The sequence below is a fragment of the Colobus angolensis genome, unplaced genomic scaffold, assembly GCF_000951035.1.
Source record: "Colobus angolensis palliatus isolate OR3802 unplaced genomic scaffold, Cang.pa_1.0 Scaffold83, whole genome shotgun sequence".
Classification (NCBI taxonomy): Eukaryota; Metazoa; Chordata; class Mammalia; order Primates; family Cercopithecidae; genus Colobus; species Colobus angolensis.
Genome location: NW_012122154.1, coordinates 2,630,445 through 2,648,322, shown reverse-complemented (window position 1 = coordinate 2,648,322; position 17,878 = coordinate 2,630,445). Strand labels below are relative to the sequence as shown.

At 39.3% G+C, this 17,878-nt stretch overlaps 2 protein-coding genes across 3 annotated transcripts; both read right to left on the bottom strand.

Moving 5' to 3' along the window:
* Positions 1-258: 258 nt before the first annotated feature.
* On the bottom strand, positions 259-6,162 carry KRT26 (keratin 26, type I). The gene is made up of 8 exons (XM_011929820.1): positions 5,722-6,162; positions 5,203-5,285; positions 4,004-4,160; positions 3,712-3,873; positions 3,506-3,631; positions 2,631-2,848; positions 1,330-1,397; positions 259-410 (listed from the first exon to the last, which is right to left on the bottom strand). The coding sequence occupies exons 1-8, from the start codon at positions 6,160-6,162 to the stop codon at positions 259-261; spliced, it is 1,407 nt and encodes a 468-aa protein (XP_011785210.1).
* Positions 6,163-10,845: 4,683 nt separating this feature from the next.
* On the bottom strand, positions 10,846-16,252 carry KRT27 (keratin 27, type I). Of its 2 annotated transcripts, none has more exons than XM_011929819.1 (8): positions 15,776-16,252; positions 14,901-14,983; positions 14,353-14,509; positions 13,753-13,914; positions 13,544-13,669; positions 11,555-11,772; positions 11,287-11,336; positions 10,846-11,176 (listed from the first exon to the last, which is right to left on the bottom strand). In XM_011929819.1, the coding sequence occupies exons 1-8, from the start codon at positions 16,217-16,219 to the stop codon at positions 11,037-11,039; spliced, it is 1,380 nt and encodes a 459-aa protein (XP_011785209.1). In that variant the 5' UTR covers positions 16,220-16,252; the 3' UTR covers positions 10,846-11,036. The 2 variants fall into 2 exon arrangements, with proteins under 2 accessions (XP_011785209.1, XP_011785208.1); XM_011929818.1 differs by having other exon boundaries at positions 11,543-11,772; positions 15,776-16,249.
* Between the last annotated feature and the right edge of the window lie 1,626 nt (positions 16,253-17,878).

Here is a 17,878-nt window from a genome sequence, read left to right as displayed (position 1 = left end):
ATGCATAGAACATGAGAAAAGGAAGAGAAGGAGAACAAATTCTAGCCCTTTCATCTTTAAGAACAGAAATGAATAATTTCCTTAGGTTATTTAATCAGTAGGACTTTTATAAAGGCGGGCTTTCTTTCTTTCTTTCTCTTTCTTTCTTTCTTTCTTTCTTTCTTTCTTTCTTTCTTTCTTTCTTTCTTTCTTTCTTTCTTTCTTTCTTTCTTTCTTTCTTTCTTTCTTTCTTTCTTTCTTTCTTTCAAGTTTTCCTCCTTATGGTGCTTTAGAAGGTAGTCGTTGTTCTACTGTAATGTTGCTTATTTTAGAGGACTTTTCTTCAACTGAGTGGACTCTCAGTGAAAGGACACTGCCAATTTGATCCAGTTCCTCAACCACTGTTTTGACAATAGTTTCTTTTGCTGAGTCTAAAATAAAATAAATAAAACGTTAGTGGTCATTTTTTAACAGGTTGAAAAGTATTTAGCCATAACAGGTATGCTTTTTGTTTGTTTGTTCGTTTGTTTGAGGAGTCTCACTCTGTCACCCAGGCTGGAGTGCAGTGGCATGATCTCGGCTCACTGCAGCCTCTCCTTCCCAGGTTCAAGCGATTCTTCTGCCTCAGCCTCCCAAGTGGCTGGGATTACAGGCGCCTGCCACCAGGCCTGGCTAATTTTTGTATTTTTAGTAGAGATGTAGTTTCACCTTGTTGACCAGGCTGGTCTCAAACTCCTGACCTCAAGTGATCCATCTGCCTTGGCCTCCCAAAATGCTGGGATTACAGGCATAAGCCACCGCACCTTTTAAAAACTGTTTGCTTTTTTAAAATGTTTTTTGCAAGTCTGCAGTAAATTGATACATAATACTGTGTTTGAAGTCAGTGTTTAGCAAGAACCTGGACTGTCTCTCTTATGTTTGCCACTGTTTTTAGAGCAATGGGTGTTTGAAAACATAAATTAAACATGTATTAAAACAATCTAAGTATCAGGCAGTAAAGGCTGGCTGCAAGTAATGTCTTCTGTTAAATACCAGCTTGCCCTATTTTTGTGGTTTAAGATAAAGTAGCTCTTTTATCAAAGTATTGAAACTATGAAAGATAATATATTCCAGGTAAGACATATATTGTGGGATTAATTCCTCACTCGGTAATTTCATAATTTGACCACATCTGTTGTTCCATAAGAATATAAAATACAAATATTAAGAACTATAATAATGACCCCTCATGCCTTTATTCACCACAAGTAAACTTAAAAACAAATTTTATTTAGTTAACAAATAAATAACTTAGTTAACACAATTGATGGAGTTTAAGGAGTTACACCAGGTAAAAAAAGCCATCTATACCTTTGCCTTGATTTCCAGAATTCACAGGCCTGCATCCTTTTGATTTGTAACACGTGGATTTGCTTTTTCTGTGAAGAGAAGAGTAAATTATTGCATTTTTTTCTTTCCTTAGTGAGCTTATAAATATCTCTAAATTGGAAATAAGCATTTTGGAATTCTAGTTTCAACAAGATTCAAATTCCTCATATATTTAAGGGACACTAGTAAGCTTTTCATGACTTCAACATAGTGAAAGAAGAGATGAAATGGATGTTTATGGATAGAAATTTTCTTATGACCAGATATTACCTCTTTCATCTAGCAATATTTCTCACTCTGACTTTTCAATCAACTGGCCAATGAATGTGTTTGGAGTGCCTACCATGAAAAAAGTGTTGCTGGGCTAGGTGCTGCAGAAAATATAGAACCAAGACACAGTTTTTACGGTTGGAAAAAATTATACACATGCTAAAAGTTACCTATTACTTGAGAAGTGCTGTAAATTAAGTGAAAAGTGAGTGGTATAATGAGTGCTTTGTTCTGAGGAGGGAGCAATCACTGTTGGGTTCCTGTGAGAATAGGCTGCAGAAGGCTGATGGGCCTTGTAGTGTGCAAGACGTTACCTCCTCACTATGCGGCCATGGGCAAGCATTTAGTAATAGGCAGTGATTACCAGATACCTTTTCTGTGTATGCCACTGTCACAAATACCTTTTCTGTGTATGCTACGTAGTGAGACATCATAGTTAAGACTTGTTACAAGTATGGTTTTGGCGTTACCACAGTTTCACCAGCGAGGAAACTGCATTTGAAAAGGTTAAACAATGTGCTCGTAATTCACCCAGTATTTGATGCACAGCTAGGGCTGCAATTCCAAGGCTGTTGCTATTGACTAAGGAACTATGGTGTTTCTCCAATTAATTCTTCCTATATCTTCATTGCTCACCTTTAATACAAGGTACATGTGGGGTAACTAGTGAAGTGATAAGAAAAGAGAGTGAGTTATTTATAAGAAATGTGCTTACACACTAAATCACAGAAAGCAAGCTTCCTCTTGAATTGGAGTACTGGAATTGTTAAATATTCTATACTTAAATGACCTTTATATTATTATACATACAAATATTTTTACATACTTAGAAATTTGATTTTCAAATTTCTGCATGTTTTAATTTCACTTGGCTGCAATAATATACATTCCTGAGGATAAATATATGTGATCTCTGGAGTAGGAAATTCTAGGATGCAATATTGGCATACCTATACTGTGAGAAAACCTAGTTGATGGGAGGCTTTTTTTTTTTTCTGCAAGTTAATATTTACCTTTCTTCTCCATCTAGTAAGTTGCAATAAATTTCAATTTCTTTTTCTAAAAAGATTTTTACATCAAGAAGCTGTTCATACTCCAGCTTCTGGCCTTCTGTTTCTGTTCGAATCTGTTGCAGTTGTTCCTCCATCACCCCGATCTGATCCTGAATTTGCTGGAGTTGATTGCAGTAATTTCCTTCAGTCTCAACCAAGGAGCATTCATAGGAATGTTTCTGAAAGACAAACAAAGCAAAGCTTCAATGTGTAAAAGAGAAATGGCATGGACATTTTACATTATTTTATTTATTTTTTTGAGATGGTATCTTGCTCTGTCACCCAGGCTGAGTGCAGTGGCACGATCCTGGCTCACTGCAACCTCCCTTCGTAGGTTCAAGTGATTCTCCTGCCTCAGCCTCCTGAGTATATGGGATTACAGGTGCCCACCACCACACCCAGCTAATTTTTATATTTTTAGTAGAGATGGGGTTTCACCATGTTGGCCAGGCTGGTCTTGAACTCCTGACCTCAAGTGAGCCACCTGCCTTGGCCTCCCAAAGTGCTGGGATTACAGGCATGAGCCACCGTGCTTGAGCAGCATGGTCATATTTTAAATATTCTCAAGGTAGAAATAATTATTTGTATAAGGTCTGAATATTTTCAATTGAAAATCAACATTTGCAAGATTTAAAAAAATTCATCTATTGTAAAAAGGCATTTTTCAAGTTTTGAAATTGGTGAATTTAGGGACAGAATTCTTGATATTTAATATATTTTATACTTTTAGTCATGTGTAAATAGTTATACGTACTTGGTGTTATATACATTTTTATATCTGTATTGACTTACACATATTCACACATATATTCAATTCAATGGTGATTCCTACATACCACAGCCATGAGGGACTGAAGTTCTATTTCCAGGGTTTGCAGATTGCGTTTCAATTCGGTCAGCTCATTTCTGGCTGCTGTGGCTGCTCCCTCATCATTGGAAATCTGTTGTTGCAGCGTTGCACTCTGAAGTGTAGTTGTCGAAAGGGTTAATGACCGGCCTGATTGTCTCCTGAGCAAGCCTTTTTAATTTGCCATAGACCTACCCTCTCGTTGAACCAGGCTTCAGCATCTTTGCAGTTCTGCTCAGCCAAGTCCTCATACTCAGCCCTCATGTTGTTTAACAGGAGAGTTAGGTCCACTCCTGGGGTTGCATTCATCTCCACGTTCACATTTCCCCCAGCTGTACACTGCAAGACTTCCATCTCCTAAAAAAGGGATTGGTATTCATCCTCAGTGGAGGACTTTGATTGATGTTCATGCACTGCTATGAAATGAACAGTGGACTTGAAGAAGGAAATTAGACACTATATGAAGCCACTCTGCAGGCTTCCTTACCTCTTCATGATTTTTTTTGAGGTAGGTCAGTTCCTCACTGAGGGTCTCACACTGTATCTCCAGGTCGGTTGTACAAAGGGTCAGCTCATCCAACACTCTGCGAAGACCATTGGTGTCGGCCTCAACACTGTGGTGCAGAGCCAGCTCATTTTCATACCTGAAAGATTAGTAAGGTACCTGGGAGCTGTCATCATAGGCAGGTGCAAAGCACAACTTTTTAAGACATTTCATATGCTGAAAGATATGATGTTCTCTACATACTTCTGAAGCTTCTTGCAATGGCAAACTGCTAAAATAGTTTGAGATACCTAACAATTCATGAATTGTATTTTGGGGATGTTATTTCTTCAGAGTTGATTTTTGTCATCCAATACGCTTAACAATTAAATACAAGATTGCTAGATTTTAGATTTTAAAAAATATGTAATAGCTCTTTTTTGTTGTTGTTTGCTTTTGAGATAGTCTTACTCTGTCACCCAGGCTGAAGTGCAGTGGCCCCATTTCAGCTCACTCAACCTCCGCCTTCCAGGTTCAAGTGATTCTCATGTCTCAGCCTCCCGAGTGCGCCACCATGCCTGACTATTTTTCTGTGTGTGTACTTTTAGTAGAGATGGGGTCTTCCCATGTTGGCCAGGCTGGTCTTGAACTCCTGACCTGAAGTGATCCGTCTGTCTTGGCCTCCCAAGGTGCTGGGGTTACAGCCATGAGCTACTGTATCCAACCATGATAGCTCTTTTTATAAGGGTGTATTTAATTCAATTTCTTTATTGATCTAGTCTGGCTTTAGAAAAACATTTTGGTTTTCTTTTTTTTTTTTTTTTGAGACGGAGTCTTGCTCTGCCACCCAGGCTGGAGTGCAGTGGCCGGATCTCGGCTCACTGCAAGCTCTGTGTCCCGGGTTTATGCCATTCTCCTGCCTCAGCCTCCCGAGTAGCTGGGACTACAGGCGCCCACCACCTCGCCCAGCTAGTTTTTTGTATTTTTTAGTAGAGACGGGGTTTCACCGTGTTAGCCAGGATGGTCTCGATCTCCTGACCTTGTGATCCGCCCGTCTTGGCCTCCCAAAGTGCTGGGATTACAGGCTTGAGCCACCGCGCCCAGCCCAACATTTTGATTTTCAAGGCAAAATATATATTCCTTAATCCAACTGTAATATTTTAACTCTTATTAATATAATTAATTAGTTTGTTTTCACCTACTTCAGCCTGAAGTCATCAGCGGTCAGTCTGGCATTGTCATTTTGTAGAACAATGCTGGCGTTGCAGGTGGTTGCAGAAATAATCTAAATAGGGAAGATTATGAAAAATGTTGATTACCTAAAGTCAAAGGAGGCTCCAGATTTCAGTGTGATTTTATATCTTCTTAATCTGTCAAACATCTGTTTTAGTATCTTTTTTCTATGTTAAAGAAATCTGGATTTTCTTCAGATAATAAGCATCCAGAGCTTAAGCGCCACATAGGTACTTTTATTACTTTTGATCAAATGGTATAAGCTAAATATAAGAAAAACAAAGTGAATATATCTGTTTTGAAATGATTTCTTTTTCATTATTTAATTCTACAAGATTTTATTGCCAGGTACTGCACTTAGCACTGGGAATACCGAGTGAACAAATCCTACATCACATAAATTTGTTAAACACATTTTATATTTTCTCTTCTTTAAATTATCCAGACACAAAGTCTGTAGTAAAAGTATGCAAATCCCTATTTCTTACCTGCCTTTTAAGATCTTCAATGACTGAGAAGTATCTGCTATAGTCATGATCGTGTCCCCGGGAAGAGCCAGGCTCACATTTCTGGTACCAGCCCTTGATCTTCTGCTCCAGGTCTGCGTTGGCCTCCTCCAGAGCACGCACATGGTCCAGATAGGACGCCAGGCGGTCATTGAGATTCTGCATGGTCACCTTTTCATTCCCAGAGAGGAGGCTGTGCTCATTGCCAAGAAAACCAGTACAGGCACCACTTCCCAACCCTCCACTGCTATTGCAGAAGCTTCCTCCAGAAGAGATGCCCCCAAGAGTACAAGAAAAGCTGCTTCCTGCTCCAGACCCAACACACACATTTCCAGCCACAAAGCCTGTTCCTCCACCAGACAGCCTACCAGACCCAGTTCGCGAGCAGATCCGCCTGGACCCACCAGAAAGTCGAAAAGACATGGTGGCAGCACAGTTGGGCAACCCCTTGCCAAAGAGAGGAGCAAAGCCAGAGTTCACCTTCCACACTCGTTAGCTCCCTTGGCCTTTTATAGGATTCACTGGGTCATTTCAGTCTTGACTATGCCAGTCTGTAATAAAATTTACTTGCCTCCTAATTGTTGTTTTTCACAATTGGGTGATTTTTAACAGCGTCCAGTCTGTAGGTGGAAAGGTGCCCCAAGGATATTTTTTATATATAAAAATGGTGCCAGGTGAAGTAAAACTAAATCATAGTCTCAAAGGCCAAAATTAAATATGACTAAATATGCATCTTTTTGACCACTGGAATATTAATAGAATCTAGAGTCTCCCTGTCACATATAACAAAGAATTAATAATTCCAATGAGAAATGTCTCCTACTTTTGTCCTGTTAATGCTCATAGAGTATTTCTAGTATTCCCACTTCATTGAGTGCCTCCTTTCTTCCTTTTTTTGTTTCTTTTATTTTTCTTTTTTCCTTTTTTTAAGAGAAGTGGTCTCGCTATGTTTCCCACGCTGGTCTTGAACTCCTGGCCTCCAGTGATCCTCAGCCTCGGCACCCAGCTCAGCCTCCTGTAGCCAGCATTACAGGTGTAAGCCACTGCACTGGATGTCTGGGTGTGTTTTCCTTCTTCTTGACACCAGACAATCTCAGAATCTATTGATCTTTCAGTAGCGGGAGATTTTAAAAGAAATCTACCATTTCTTGAATTGAAAACTGAAGTAACAGAAATCCTGCAGTCCCGCTTATTATTAATTTCAATATAATTCATGAATATGTCATCGTGGTGGAGAATTATTTTGATTGAGATTTCTTGGTTCGGTCCAGGAGTAGGACATCAATTCAACTAACAGTCTCCAAATTGTTCACTTCCCTATCCCTAAATAGTGTTTACTGTCTTTTAGTGTAAATGTATGTATTTAAGACATTAGGAATTATTTTGAGAAGTGAGTGATTAGCAAGGAGTAAAATATATAAAGAGGGAGGCATTTTCATCATTACCTAGAAAACCAGTACTTATGGAACCCTAGAGAGAAGATAAGTTATCACAGGAAAGTACTCTTTATTCTCTTGCCTTGATGCCCTGGAAAGTTATCCAGGCTTGGATCATTTCCCTACTGGGCAAATGAAAATAATAGCATCAAACAGTCTCAAATGAATGTTGAGCAGTTCCAATCATGAATGACTATAAGACAGTTTGAAAGGCACAAACATTTTTAAATGTTAATTGTTTAAATTATTATAATAAAGTGGACATGTCAGACAGGGTAAAGTCTCTATCACCTATAATGTTATAAATTGATTGGTTAACTAATTATGGATTTAGTTTTGAAACAGTAATTTTTTTCTGAATGATATTTTTCAGTGTTCTGGATACTGAATACTTTGGAAAACATCCAACATTATTGTCACTAAAATGTATGTAACATTGAGTGGACTGCATGGATTTTCCAAATCAAAAATATTTAAAAATAAATAATAAATACAAAGCTATAACTGGACCATCAGCTTAGGTTTAAAACAGTGCATGATAACCTAGATACAGTTCCTATTTAGAGACTTTTTACTGATTTTGTTGTGACCTGGTCAAATTTTTAATCTTTTGCTCATTTTTCCCAGGAATAAAACAAGAAAAACAGAGAATATTGTCAGTTTAATGGTTTATAGAGCTTGAGTTTCTTAGGTGAGTTATTATGAGATTTCAAAGTATTATTAACATAATCTATTTATCTCTAGATACTTTACAAATACAAATTATCTTTTGTGAAATAAGTTAAACACATATTATTAGGACCATTTTGGAGATGAGTTGTCTTTCAAGCTAAGTGGCCACAGAGCATTTCCGTATCAAAGCAGGACTGGAATGTATGATGCTTAACTCCTTCTTGAAACGTTGTTGCCTATTTACTCATGTGCATAGGTCTCTTAAATTATTTTAATAATAGATTTTCCTCTAAACTAATACTTATTTTTAAAATGTACGTATGCTCTAGTTCTTTCTGGAAGTGGAGGATAGATTTAACAAATTCTCTGGACCACTTCAGTCTATACATTTTTTCCCCGAGATTGATTATTTTATTCATGGCAAGAAAGTGGTATTTGGATGTATATAATTGATCATTTCTTAAAAATCTACTAGTTAGTAGAACATTACATGATGTGCATATGTATTTTAGGTATTCAAAATGAATTGAATTAAGTTTTATGCAGTGTTGCTGTCTCCTTATTTCAGGATAAAGTTTTTCATTACATTATCTTGTTCTGATGATCATATGCTAATTTTCCCCCAATAGATTTATTGTTTAGTTTCAAGTACGCTGTTGTTTAAAATTCACATTCTATATTTCTGTTAGATAACCCTTTTTCTTGAACTTGAATGAGGTTTGTTTTGTCACTAGATTCCTAATTTTTGTTTTTGTTTTGTTTTTGTTTTTTTTTCCTGAGAATCAGATTCTGGTATACTAAGTCCTTCCACAAAATGGCTTCCCTGGTTTGGTTTGGGAAAAAGGAGATACTGATGTCTCTGCTAATGTCAGACCGACTGGAGTGAGCATGCACGTAGTTTCTTTATCCCTTCTCTTGCTAGAAGGAAAGTGGAGTCATAAGGTTTTCACTAGCATGGTATTATGTCGTGGTGAGCACCAGACTCTGAGCCATTCTGTGTGGTTTACACATTTCAGCACTTCCTGTTATTAGCTGTGTGATCTTGGGCAAATTACTCAACTGGTCTCTGCCTCAGTTTCCTTATCTGTAAAACGAGGACTATAACAGTACCTACCTCATAGGGTTGTCATGAGGAATAAATGATGCTTAGAACAGAGTCTAGCACCCAGTAAGTGCTGGTTATCAATTATTATTGACTCTTTCCTGGAAGTCATATTTAAAGGTCTTGAATATCGGCCTGGTTTTAGCAGAAAGAATTTATTCCCTGAGTTATGGTGAGTTGGTGGCCAGGCGTCTTAAATACTGTGAAATCTGAGCTAAGTATTCGGTGACTCACCCCTGTAATCCCAGCACTTTGGGTGGCTGAGACAGGCGGATCACGAGGTCAGGGGATCGAGATCATCCTGGCTAACATGGTGAAACTCCGTCTCTACTGAAAATACAAAAAAAATTAGCCGGGCCTGGTGGTGGACGCCTGTAATCCCAGCTACTCGTGAGGCTGAGGCAGGAGAATGGCGTGAACCGGAAGGTGGAGCTTGCAGTGAGCCAAGATGGCACCACTGTACTCCAGCCTGGACAACAGAGTGAGACTAACTAAAAAAAAATAATAATAAATTAAAGACTTTGTAGTATTACGGTTTACTCTTAGTGTTGTACATTCTACGGGTTTGGAAAGTGTATAATGACATGTATCCATTCTTATAGTATTATCCAGAGTATTTTCACAGCCTTAAAAATCCTCTGTGTTCTGCGTGTGCATCCCTCTCCTTCAATTTCTGGCAGCCACTGATCTTTTTACTATCTCCATAGTTTCGCCTTGTACAGAATGTCATGTAGTTGGGGTCATACAGTATGCAGCCTTTTCAGAGTGGCTTCTTTCACTTAGTAATATACATTTAAGTTTCCTCTGTGTCTTTTCATGGCGTAATAGCTCATAGCTTTTTAGCACTGAATAACATTCTAGTGTCTAGATGTACCACAGTTTATTTATCCATTCGCCTTCTCAAGGACATCTTAGTTGCTTCCAAGTTTTGGCAATTGTAATAAAGCTGCTCTAAACATCTGTGCACAGGTTTTTGTGTGAATGTAAGTTTTCAATTCCTATGTGGTAGGATGTTTCCTTTTCCTAATTTTCATACAAGTGTATATGATGCGAGGACTGGTTAATTAAAAAGTTAAGTGAGAGGGTATCTGCCTTACATTCACCTAGGTATTACTACATGCATGTGGGAAAGAGAGGAGGAAAGACAGCTCGAAAGTGACTGTGTTTCAACTGGACTGAACCAATTCTACAGAGTTCAGTAACAGGATACTGGTTCCAGAGAAAAACAGGCTGTTTTTGTTATGGGATAGGTGAGTGGGAGCCAAATCTCTCACCCACAAATAAACCTCTGGAGGGTTTTCTGCTGAGTTTAACCTCCTCCCATTCCCAGCCTTGAAATAGATTCATTAATGGTAGGTTCTGAAATTATTGCACTAAAACTTAAGTTTGACTTGAGAGCCACATGGCTCTGCAGTCTTGGAATGCAAAAACGAAGTAGAGAACTTGTGAATTCCTACCCTTATGGTGGAGTGATCAAGATTATGAATTAGATACCCGCTGGAATTCTCCTCTTACCCTTATCCTCACAGGTCTCTTTTTCCCCTTCTACCTTCAAATATCACCACTTATAGCCTTTCCTTTATGTTTAAGGTTGTTTCTGATTCTTCAGTTTCTTATTTCTATGTCTATGAGCATACTGACCTCAGGAACTGGATCTTATTAACTGTTTTATCCTCGTTATCTGGCATATAGTGTGTGCTCAGTAAGTACTTTTTGTACTGAGACAAGGGAGACAAAATTATACAGAGAAGTGAAAAAGACTCCAACTAGTTTTCATGTTAAACTTACTTCCAACTTGTGAAGACCATTGAATTAAACAGAAGAAATTAAAGACAAAATTCAGCACCCATTGGAAGGTGTATCTAAAATGCAAAGATTGGCCAGAACCAGGGAAGATGACTTGCAACAGGAAGAACTTTTATTGAAACACCACCATAGAGAAAAAGCCAAAGAAATGGTACTATTCTAAAAATAACTTGTCTTAATTCATTGAAAGAAAAGCAGAAGAATAAGGGGACCCTTATTTAGGAAACTGGTTTCATTTTGGGATTTTAATTTGGGGGCCATTGTTTCTCGGAGGCGGCAGTTCAGGAAGGCACCCTCTGTTCATTCTTGTTGTTGACTTTGGTGGCTTTCTCTTCCACGGTGTGAACTCTGGATGAGAGAACTTTGCCACGAGGATCTATTTCTTCAACAACTGTTTTGACAATGGTGGTTTTAGATGAATCTAAAATGCCACATATAAACTGTTAGAATTTACCAAATTCATAAATAGGAAATAACTCGTTTGAAATACATACAAATAAACACTGAATACCTAACACAGCTTTTGTTTACCTTTTGTCTGATTTCCTGGGCCTCCACGGCCTTTTGATTTAGAACAGGAGCTGTAAAAGTACAGAGCACTTAGATGGATCATTTCATTCTGCTTTACTGAGGAAACTGAAAAATAATGATTTAAGGTGGGAATTCACTGCATTCTGAAATAACACTAAAAGAATGTTATCTCCATGTGATCTAGATCATTAGATATTTTGTAATTGATTTCAAATAATCTTTAGTAATCTTAAAAATGAATTGTTTTCTCAATGACAGCAATACTGACCCATCTTCTCCATCTATCAGGAGGCAGTAGGTCTCAATTTCTTTTTCCAGGTGGACCTTGACGTCGAGGAGCTGCTCATACTCCAGCTTCTGGCCCTCAGTCTCGGTTCTGACCTGGTGCAGCTGCTCCTCCAGGGCCCCAATCTGAGCCTGGATCTGTGCCAGCTGTGCACAGTAGTTGCTCTCGGTCTCTGTCAAGGAGCACTCCAGGGAGTGTTTCTGTAGTTTAGTAAGACATAGTTTAATAGAAAAGGTCACAGTGTTTTAGAATAAGTCAAAGCATTTAAGAGATAATTAAGATAATTATCCTTACATCACACAAATAATTACATTTACCCAAAAGATTCTATTTGTTCAATATTAGTTATTGCCTTTATTAAATGTCATACTACTTTTTGATTTGAGAATGACACAGCTGGTGCTGAATGTCCCTCAGATGCCCAGGTGTGCTAAAAAAGATGAAATTTTCTCTTCATAGGGCACAGACAAAAAGATCCCTCCCCTGCACCAATGTAGCCTGTGCTTGTAGAGTTTGGCACAATTTGCCACTTTCCACACAACTGGAAGTCCGCCTACACTTTGCTACTCATTTCTAGCCATGTGACAGTCTTGGCTCATGAGGACTGTAGCTTTCTATTAAAAAGTCATCCTGCAGTGAACTGCATAAACGTTCGATGAGTAGAATAAACCACAGAAAAGAATTACCTTCTTATGCTTTAAATACAGTAGTTCAGTTCATTGGCTTGTGAATCTGAATGGGTTTATAGAGATACACAGAGGGAACACTCACTGCAATTTTACATGGAATGAAGATGAGCGTGTCTTATCCTTTCACCTGCAAGTATTTTTTATATAAAGCCTTGATTTTATGTACACTCATAGCTTCATCTGTGGATAAACTCTGGTGGTTTACTAGCCATAGTGGGAAAAGTATCGACTTGAGAGTTAGAAAATTAGGAGAGAACTTCTGGATGCCTTCATTACCCAACTGTGGGACTGTGGGAATTGCTTAACTTCGTCGAATCTCAGAGTCCTCTTTTGGAAATAATGACATGAGTTATAACGTCCGCCCTGCCCCGTGCCCCGGGGTTGTTGTGGACTCACATGTGGGCGGAAGTGCTGGGCAAACACTTAATGAAAGCAGTTATGATTATCATTACACACGTTTAGTTTTATAGTCAGTGTTCATGCCTCTACTTTGCCTCTGTTTATGCCGCTTAAAAGGAACTTGTAAGTGCTCTTAATTGAGTAATCAAAAGGAATGCTAGATGAAGTTAGGAGTGGCGCAAATGTATTTTTACTCTCTTTAAGCAGTAGGATTTTTTCTTCTTTTTCTTTTTAAATGGATACATAAGAATTGTACATATTTACGGGGTTCCATAATTATATTTCAAAACATACATTGTGTAGTGATAGAATCAGGGCAATTAGCATATCCAAGGTCCCAAACATTTATCTTTATTTGTGTGTTGGGAACATTCAAAATCCTCTCTTTGAACTATTTGAAATTATAGAATAAGTTATTCTTAACTGTAGTCATCCTCAGTACTATAGAACACTTGAACTGATTCTTCCTATTTTGCTGTAATTTTGTATCCTTTAACCAACCTCTTCGTATCCCCCTATCCCCTTCCCAGGCTGTAGTAAGCATTATCCCACTCTCTACTTCTATGAGATCAACCTTTTTAGCTTCCACATATGAGAGTTTTTTGATATTTTGACTTAGGATAGAAGATTCAAAGTCAAAACTATTTTCTTTTTCCAGTATCTTGATCGTATTTGCCAATTTCTAATATTTCATAATTATTAGCATCCAGCTATACTTTGTAGGCAAAGAGGATTGTCATGTGCAAAATGCAAATGTGTCTTATGTCAAACACTGTAATTAATGGCTGAAAACTAAAATATGTAATTATGTTGGAAGAAAATTATCTTCGATTATTTTTTTCTTAATTTCTAAAGCAAATCTGTTTTGTAACTTTTCGCTTACCGTTGCTAAGAGGGACTGAAGTTCAATCTCAAGGGTTTGAAGGGTGCGTTTCATTTCAGTAAGCTCATTCCGGGCTGAGGTGGTGGCGCCAGCGTCATCAGAGATCTGCTGCTGCAGCGAGGCGCTCTGGAACGGCAGGGGCCGCATTAGGGTGCTGCTGGCTGCTTCTGCGCCCGGCGCCCGCGGAGCGCACCGAAGCGTGGTTTTACCTTCTCGTTGAACCAGGCCTCCGCATCCCTGCGGTTCTGCTCGGCAAGGGCTTCGTACTCAGCTCGCATGTTGTTCAGCAGAACCGTGAGGTCTACCCCGGGGGCCGCGTTCATCTCCACGTTCACGTTGCCTCCAGCTGCGCACTGCAGAGCTTTCATTTCCTGAAAGATATTTGTTTAACGGAATTAGGATCTGAATATTTTATTTATTTTATTTTTTGAGTTAGGGTCTCGCTCTGATGCCTAGGCTGGAATGCAGTGGTGCGATTATGGCTCACTGCAGCCTCGAACTCCTGGCCTCAAGCGATCCTCCAGTCTGGGTCTCCTACAGTGTTGGGATTATAGGCGTGAGCCACCGCATCTGGCCTGAATATTTTTAAAGGAGCCAGATGGACAAGATCTATAGGGTTAGAAACTTTTTGGGAGGTTTGTTTCTTTTGAGAAGGATGAACAGAAGCATCTTAAACAATCTAAGCCTTATGGAGAAACTGACAGGTTCCTTCTTGAACGTTAATTTAATATATTATATTTATCATCTGAAATTAATTTGAAAATTTGGGAAGGAGGAGACTGTGAGAGCCAGCCGGGTGGAGCTTCTACCTCCTCATGATTCTTCTTGAGGTAAGCGAGCTCCTCACTGAGAGTTTCCAGCTGGATCTCCAGGTCCGTTCTGCACAAGGTCAGCTCATCCAGGACTCTGCGCAAACCGTTGATATCTGCCTCAACGCTCTGGTGAAGTGCCAGCTCATTTTCAAACCTTAGAAAAGTATTTGAAAGTTTCATGATTAGTCATTAGACATGGCACATCACAACTCAGACTAAGCTTTGAGCTAAAACTACTAAGATAATACTTAAAACTTCAGTTAGGTCACCTATCATGCCACAAATACATTTCATTGAAGCAAGAGAATGGGAAGAGGCAAAATTCTTTCTCATATGACTTTGACATTCATTTTTGTTAGTCCCCAAATTTCCCAGGTAAAATATGTTGCTCAGCTAGTTACTCATTCTAATATGCATTTTGTTTAAAACAAATACATGAATAAACAAGAACAAAGACTTGAGCCAACCTCAAATAACTTAGAAGAATAAAGGAGAAAAAATGCTTAGACAACTTTTTTTTCCTGTTTATCTTCAACTCTACTTACTTTAGCCTGAAGTCATCAGCTGTTAGTCTTGCATTATCATTTTGTAGGACAACATGGGCATTACTGGTAGTTGCAGAAATTATCTGACAAAAGAAAAGTTAGTTAAGATTGAGGAAATATTTAAGACGCATTTCAAAGTTCCTTGAAATAAAATTACCTATGAAATGACAGTGATATTTTTGGCATCTGTCTCTAATAATCAGATGATTCTTTTGAAGTTGGGTAATTTAAGTATGGTCTCTCTCACTCTTCTCTCTTTTTTTCTTGAGACCGAGTCTTGCTTTATTGCCCAGGCTGGAGTGCAGTGGCATGATCTCGGCTCACTGCAACCTCCACCTCCTAGACTCAAGTGATTCTCCTGCCTCAGCCTCCCAGATAGCTGGGATTACAGGCACGTGCCACCACACTCGGCTAATTTTTGTAGTTTTAGTAGAAACAGGGTTTCACCATGTTGGCCAGGCTGGTCTCGAGCTCCTAACCTCAAGTGATCCACCTGCCTTGGCCTCCCAAAGTGCTAAGATTACACTCATGAACCACTGTGCCTGGCAAGGTGTGGTCTCTTTTATTCCCCACCCCAAGCATTAAAAAAATCTCTTTCTGTGGGAAAGCCTATAAATATATAGCTGGAGACACTGGGCAGCTTTTGATATTTTAATATTATCAAAAGCATACACACATACCTAATACCACATGATGGATGTGCCATGTTCAAATATTAGAATTTATTAGAAATTATTTTTAATATTGAAAATGAAGTCCTAAAATTTAGAAGCTGAGGGCAAAGCCCCGTTATTATGATAGTTTATACATTTGTGCGTCTGTGAGTGGCTAAACACTCTCAGGAGTGCTAACACTCACGCCATGGCATTTCTTACCTGGTTCTTAAGTTCGTCAATAATTGGGAAGTATCTGCTGTAATCATGATCAAGACCACGGCAAGAACCCGGTCCAAACTTCTCATACCACCCCTTGATCTTCTGCTCCAAGTCGGCGTTGGCCTCCTCTAAGGCTCGAACATTCTCCAGGTAGGAGGCCAAGCGGTCATTGAGGTTCTGCATGGTCACCTTCTCATTGCCAGAGAGGAGGCCATGCTCATTCCCTGTGAAGGCAGCACAGGAAGCACTTCCCCCGCCCAGACCTCCGCCATAGCCTCCTGCAGATGAGCTGCCCCCAAAAGCACAAGAGAAGCCACTTCCAATGCCTGGCACACCGCATGTGTTTCCGGCCCCAAAGCCTGCTCCCCCACTAGAGAGCCTCACAGAGCCAGCGCCCCCGCAAGAGCCAAGTCTCCTCGAGGTAGAAGAAAAGCGCACAGACATGGTGTCCAGGCTGGAGCGTTTGTTTCTGGGGTGTTGCTCTGATGGAGAACGTCCTACTCAAACAGCTTGGTTTGCCTTTATATACACATTATTAGGGTGTCTCTTGATGAGCTTTGCTCATAGCCAAATGATGTTTGCCAGCTCATTGTGAATTATCCATAATGGCGTGTTTTTTTTAATGAATGGCTTTACCATACTGTGTCCATTTCTGTAGGTGGATACTTATCGTGGAGTTATTTGTTATCTCTGGAGTTGGACAGGGTGGAGTATTATCAGGATTATTATAGTGATGCATTTCAAATGTAGTATGAGTAACCCTTCCTGTCTTCCAGGCTTCAGGAATGTATAATATCTGTAAGGATAAAAAAGTACAATAGACAGATTTCTCTTTCCCTTACCCAAATCAGCATTGTGTTTTCTTCAGCAATGAAGTATCATAGTCATAGTTTTCTATCAGATATGTTGAAAATAATTTCAAGACCGTGTGTCCATAATACCAGAAGAAGGAGGGGAGGTCCTAAAGGAAAACAGAGGCATTAAAGGGAATCTTCTTTGGAGACCAACAGTGTTCCTTTGATCCTTATCCTTCCTGAATTACCATTTGATCTGTACTAGTTTTCTGTCTAAGTTCCGTTGCTAACCAGGTTAGGTAAAGGAATTGGTCACCTCCTTGGGCCTCAGTTTCCACATCTGTAAAGTGAAGAGTCTAGAATGTGGCCTCTGTGTTCCCTTTCTATCTCTAGATCGCTCATATTTCTGCATTCCTTCTGTTGGCTGTCCATTTCCATAGCACTTTTCTGCATTGCTTCTTGTACTTTTCACCTCTTACTTATTTCTGAATTGTGGTCCCACCATTTTACTGAAATTAACCTCTCAAACATCACTGCACGTCTCTAATCATCATTTATTTTATTTATTCTCCTATACTCTCTTGGTTACATTCAGTACTGACAACCTCAGTCTGATGAGTCTGATCGAGTTTCAGACAGCTGCTTTCTGAGAATTTTTCTACATCTCATGTTGTTACCCTTTCCTCTTCCATTTATAGCTCCTGCGCCCTACCTTTGTCATTTCTTATAGTTTTGTGCTTGGTATTTACGACTCTCTCTCCTTTTTTTTTTTTTTTTTTTAAAAAACCCCACTTGTTCACGTAGGCTTTAGGGCAGGGGGGGGATCTCAGCTTACTGCAACCTCCACCTCCCAGGCTCAAGTAGTCCTCCAACCTCAGCCTCCTGAGTATCTGGGATTACAGGCATGTGCCACCATACCTGGCTGATCTGTGTATTTTTTTGTAGAGATGGGGTTTGCCATGTTGTCCAGGCTGGTCTTGAATGCCTGGGCTCAACAGACCCTCCCACCTTGGCCTCCCAAAGTGCTGGGATTACAGGCAGGAGCCACCTCACTGTCTTAATGTAGATTTTCCCTCACTGACTTGTCTGTTCTGTTTTACTACTTCCTTCTTTCCCATCTTTTTCCCTTTGTTCATGTTGTTCTTTCCACCTGGTTTTCTTCTTCAGACTAAAAATTATAACAAATCATTTGAGATCTTGCATTTGCCAAGAATGATTGACATCACTTTCAATTACCTAGATTGAAAATCAAGCTGGCAAAAATTTAAATTTTCATGACTTAATAAAACATGAAAAACATGAAAAACAA

Excerpts from the sequence above, each read along its gene's own strand:
- KRT27 (XM_011929818.1), bottom strand. The coding sequence starts at position 16,219 with ATGTCTGTGCGCTTTTCTTCTACCTCGAGGAGACTTGGCTCTTGCGGG. Across the intron at positions 13,915-14,352 it reads TCAAGAAGAATCATGAGGAG|GAAATGAAAGCTCTGCAGTG; the intron begins GTAGAAGCTCCA and ends AATATCTTTCAG. Across the intron at positions 11,177-11,286 it reads CCCAGGAAATCAGACAAAAG|ATTCATCTAAAACCACCATT; the intron begins GTAAACAAAAGC and ends GTGGCATTTTAG.
- KRT26 (XM_011929820.1), bottom strand. The coding sequence starts at position 6,162 with ATGTCTTTTCGACTTTCTGGTGGGTCCAGGCGGATCTGCTCGCGAACT. Across the intron at positions 5,286-5,721 it reads TTGAAGATCTTAAAAGGCAG|ATTATTTCTGCAACCACCTG; the intron begins GTAAGAAATAGG and ends TTCCCTATTTAG. Across the intron at positions 411-1,329 it reads TTCTGGAAATCAAGGCAAAG|ACTCAGCAAAAGAAACTATT; the intron begins GTATAGATGGCT and ends ATTTTATTTTAG.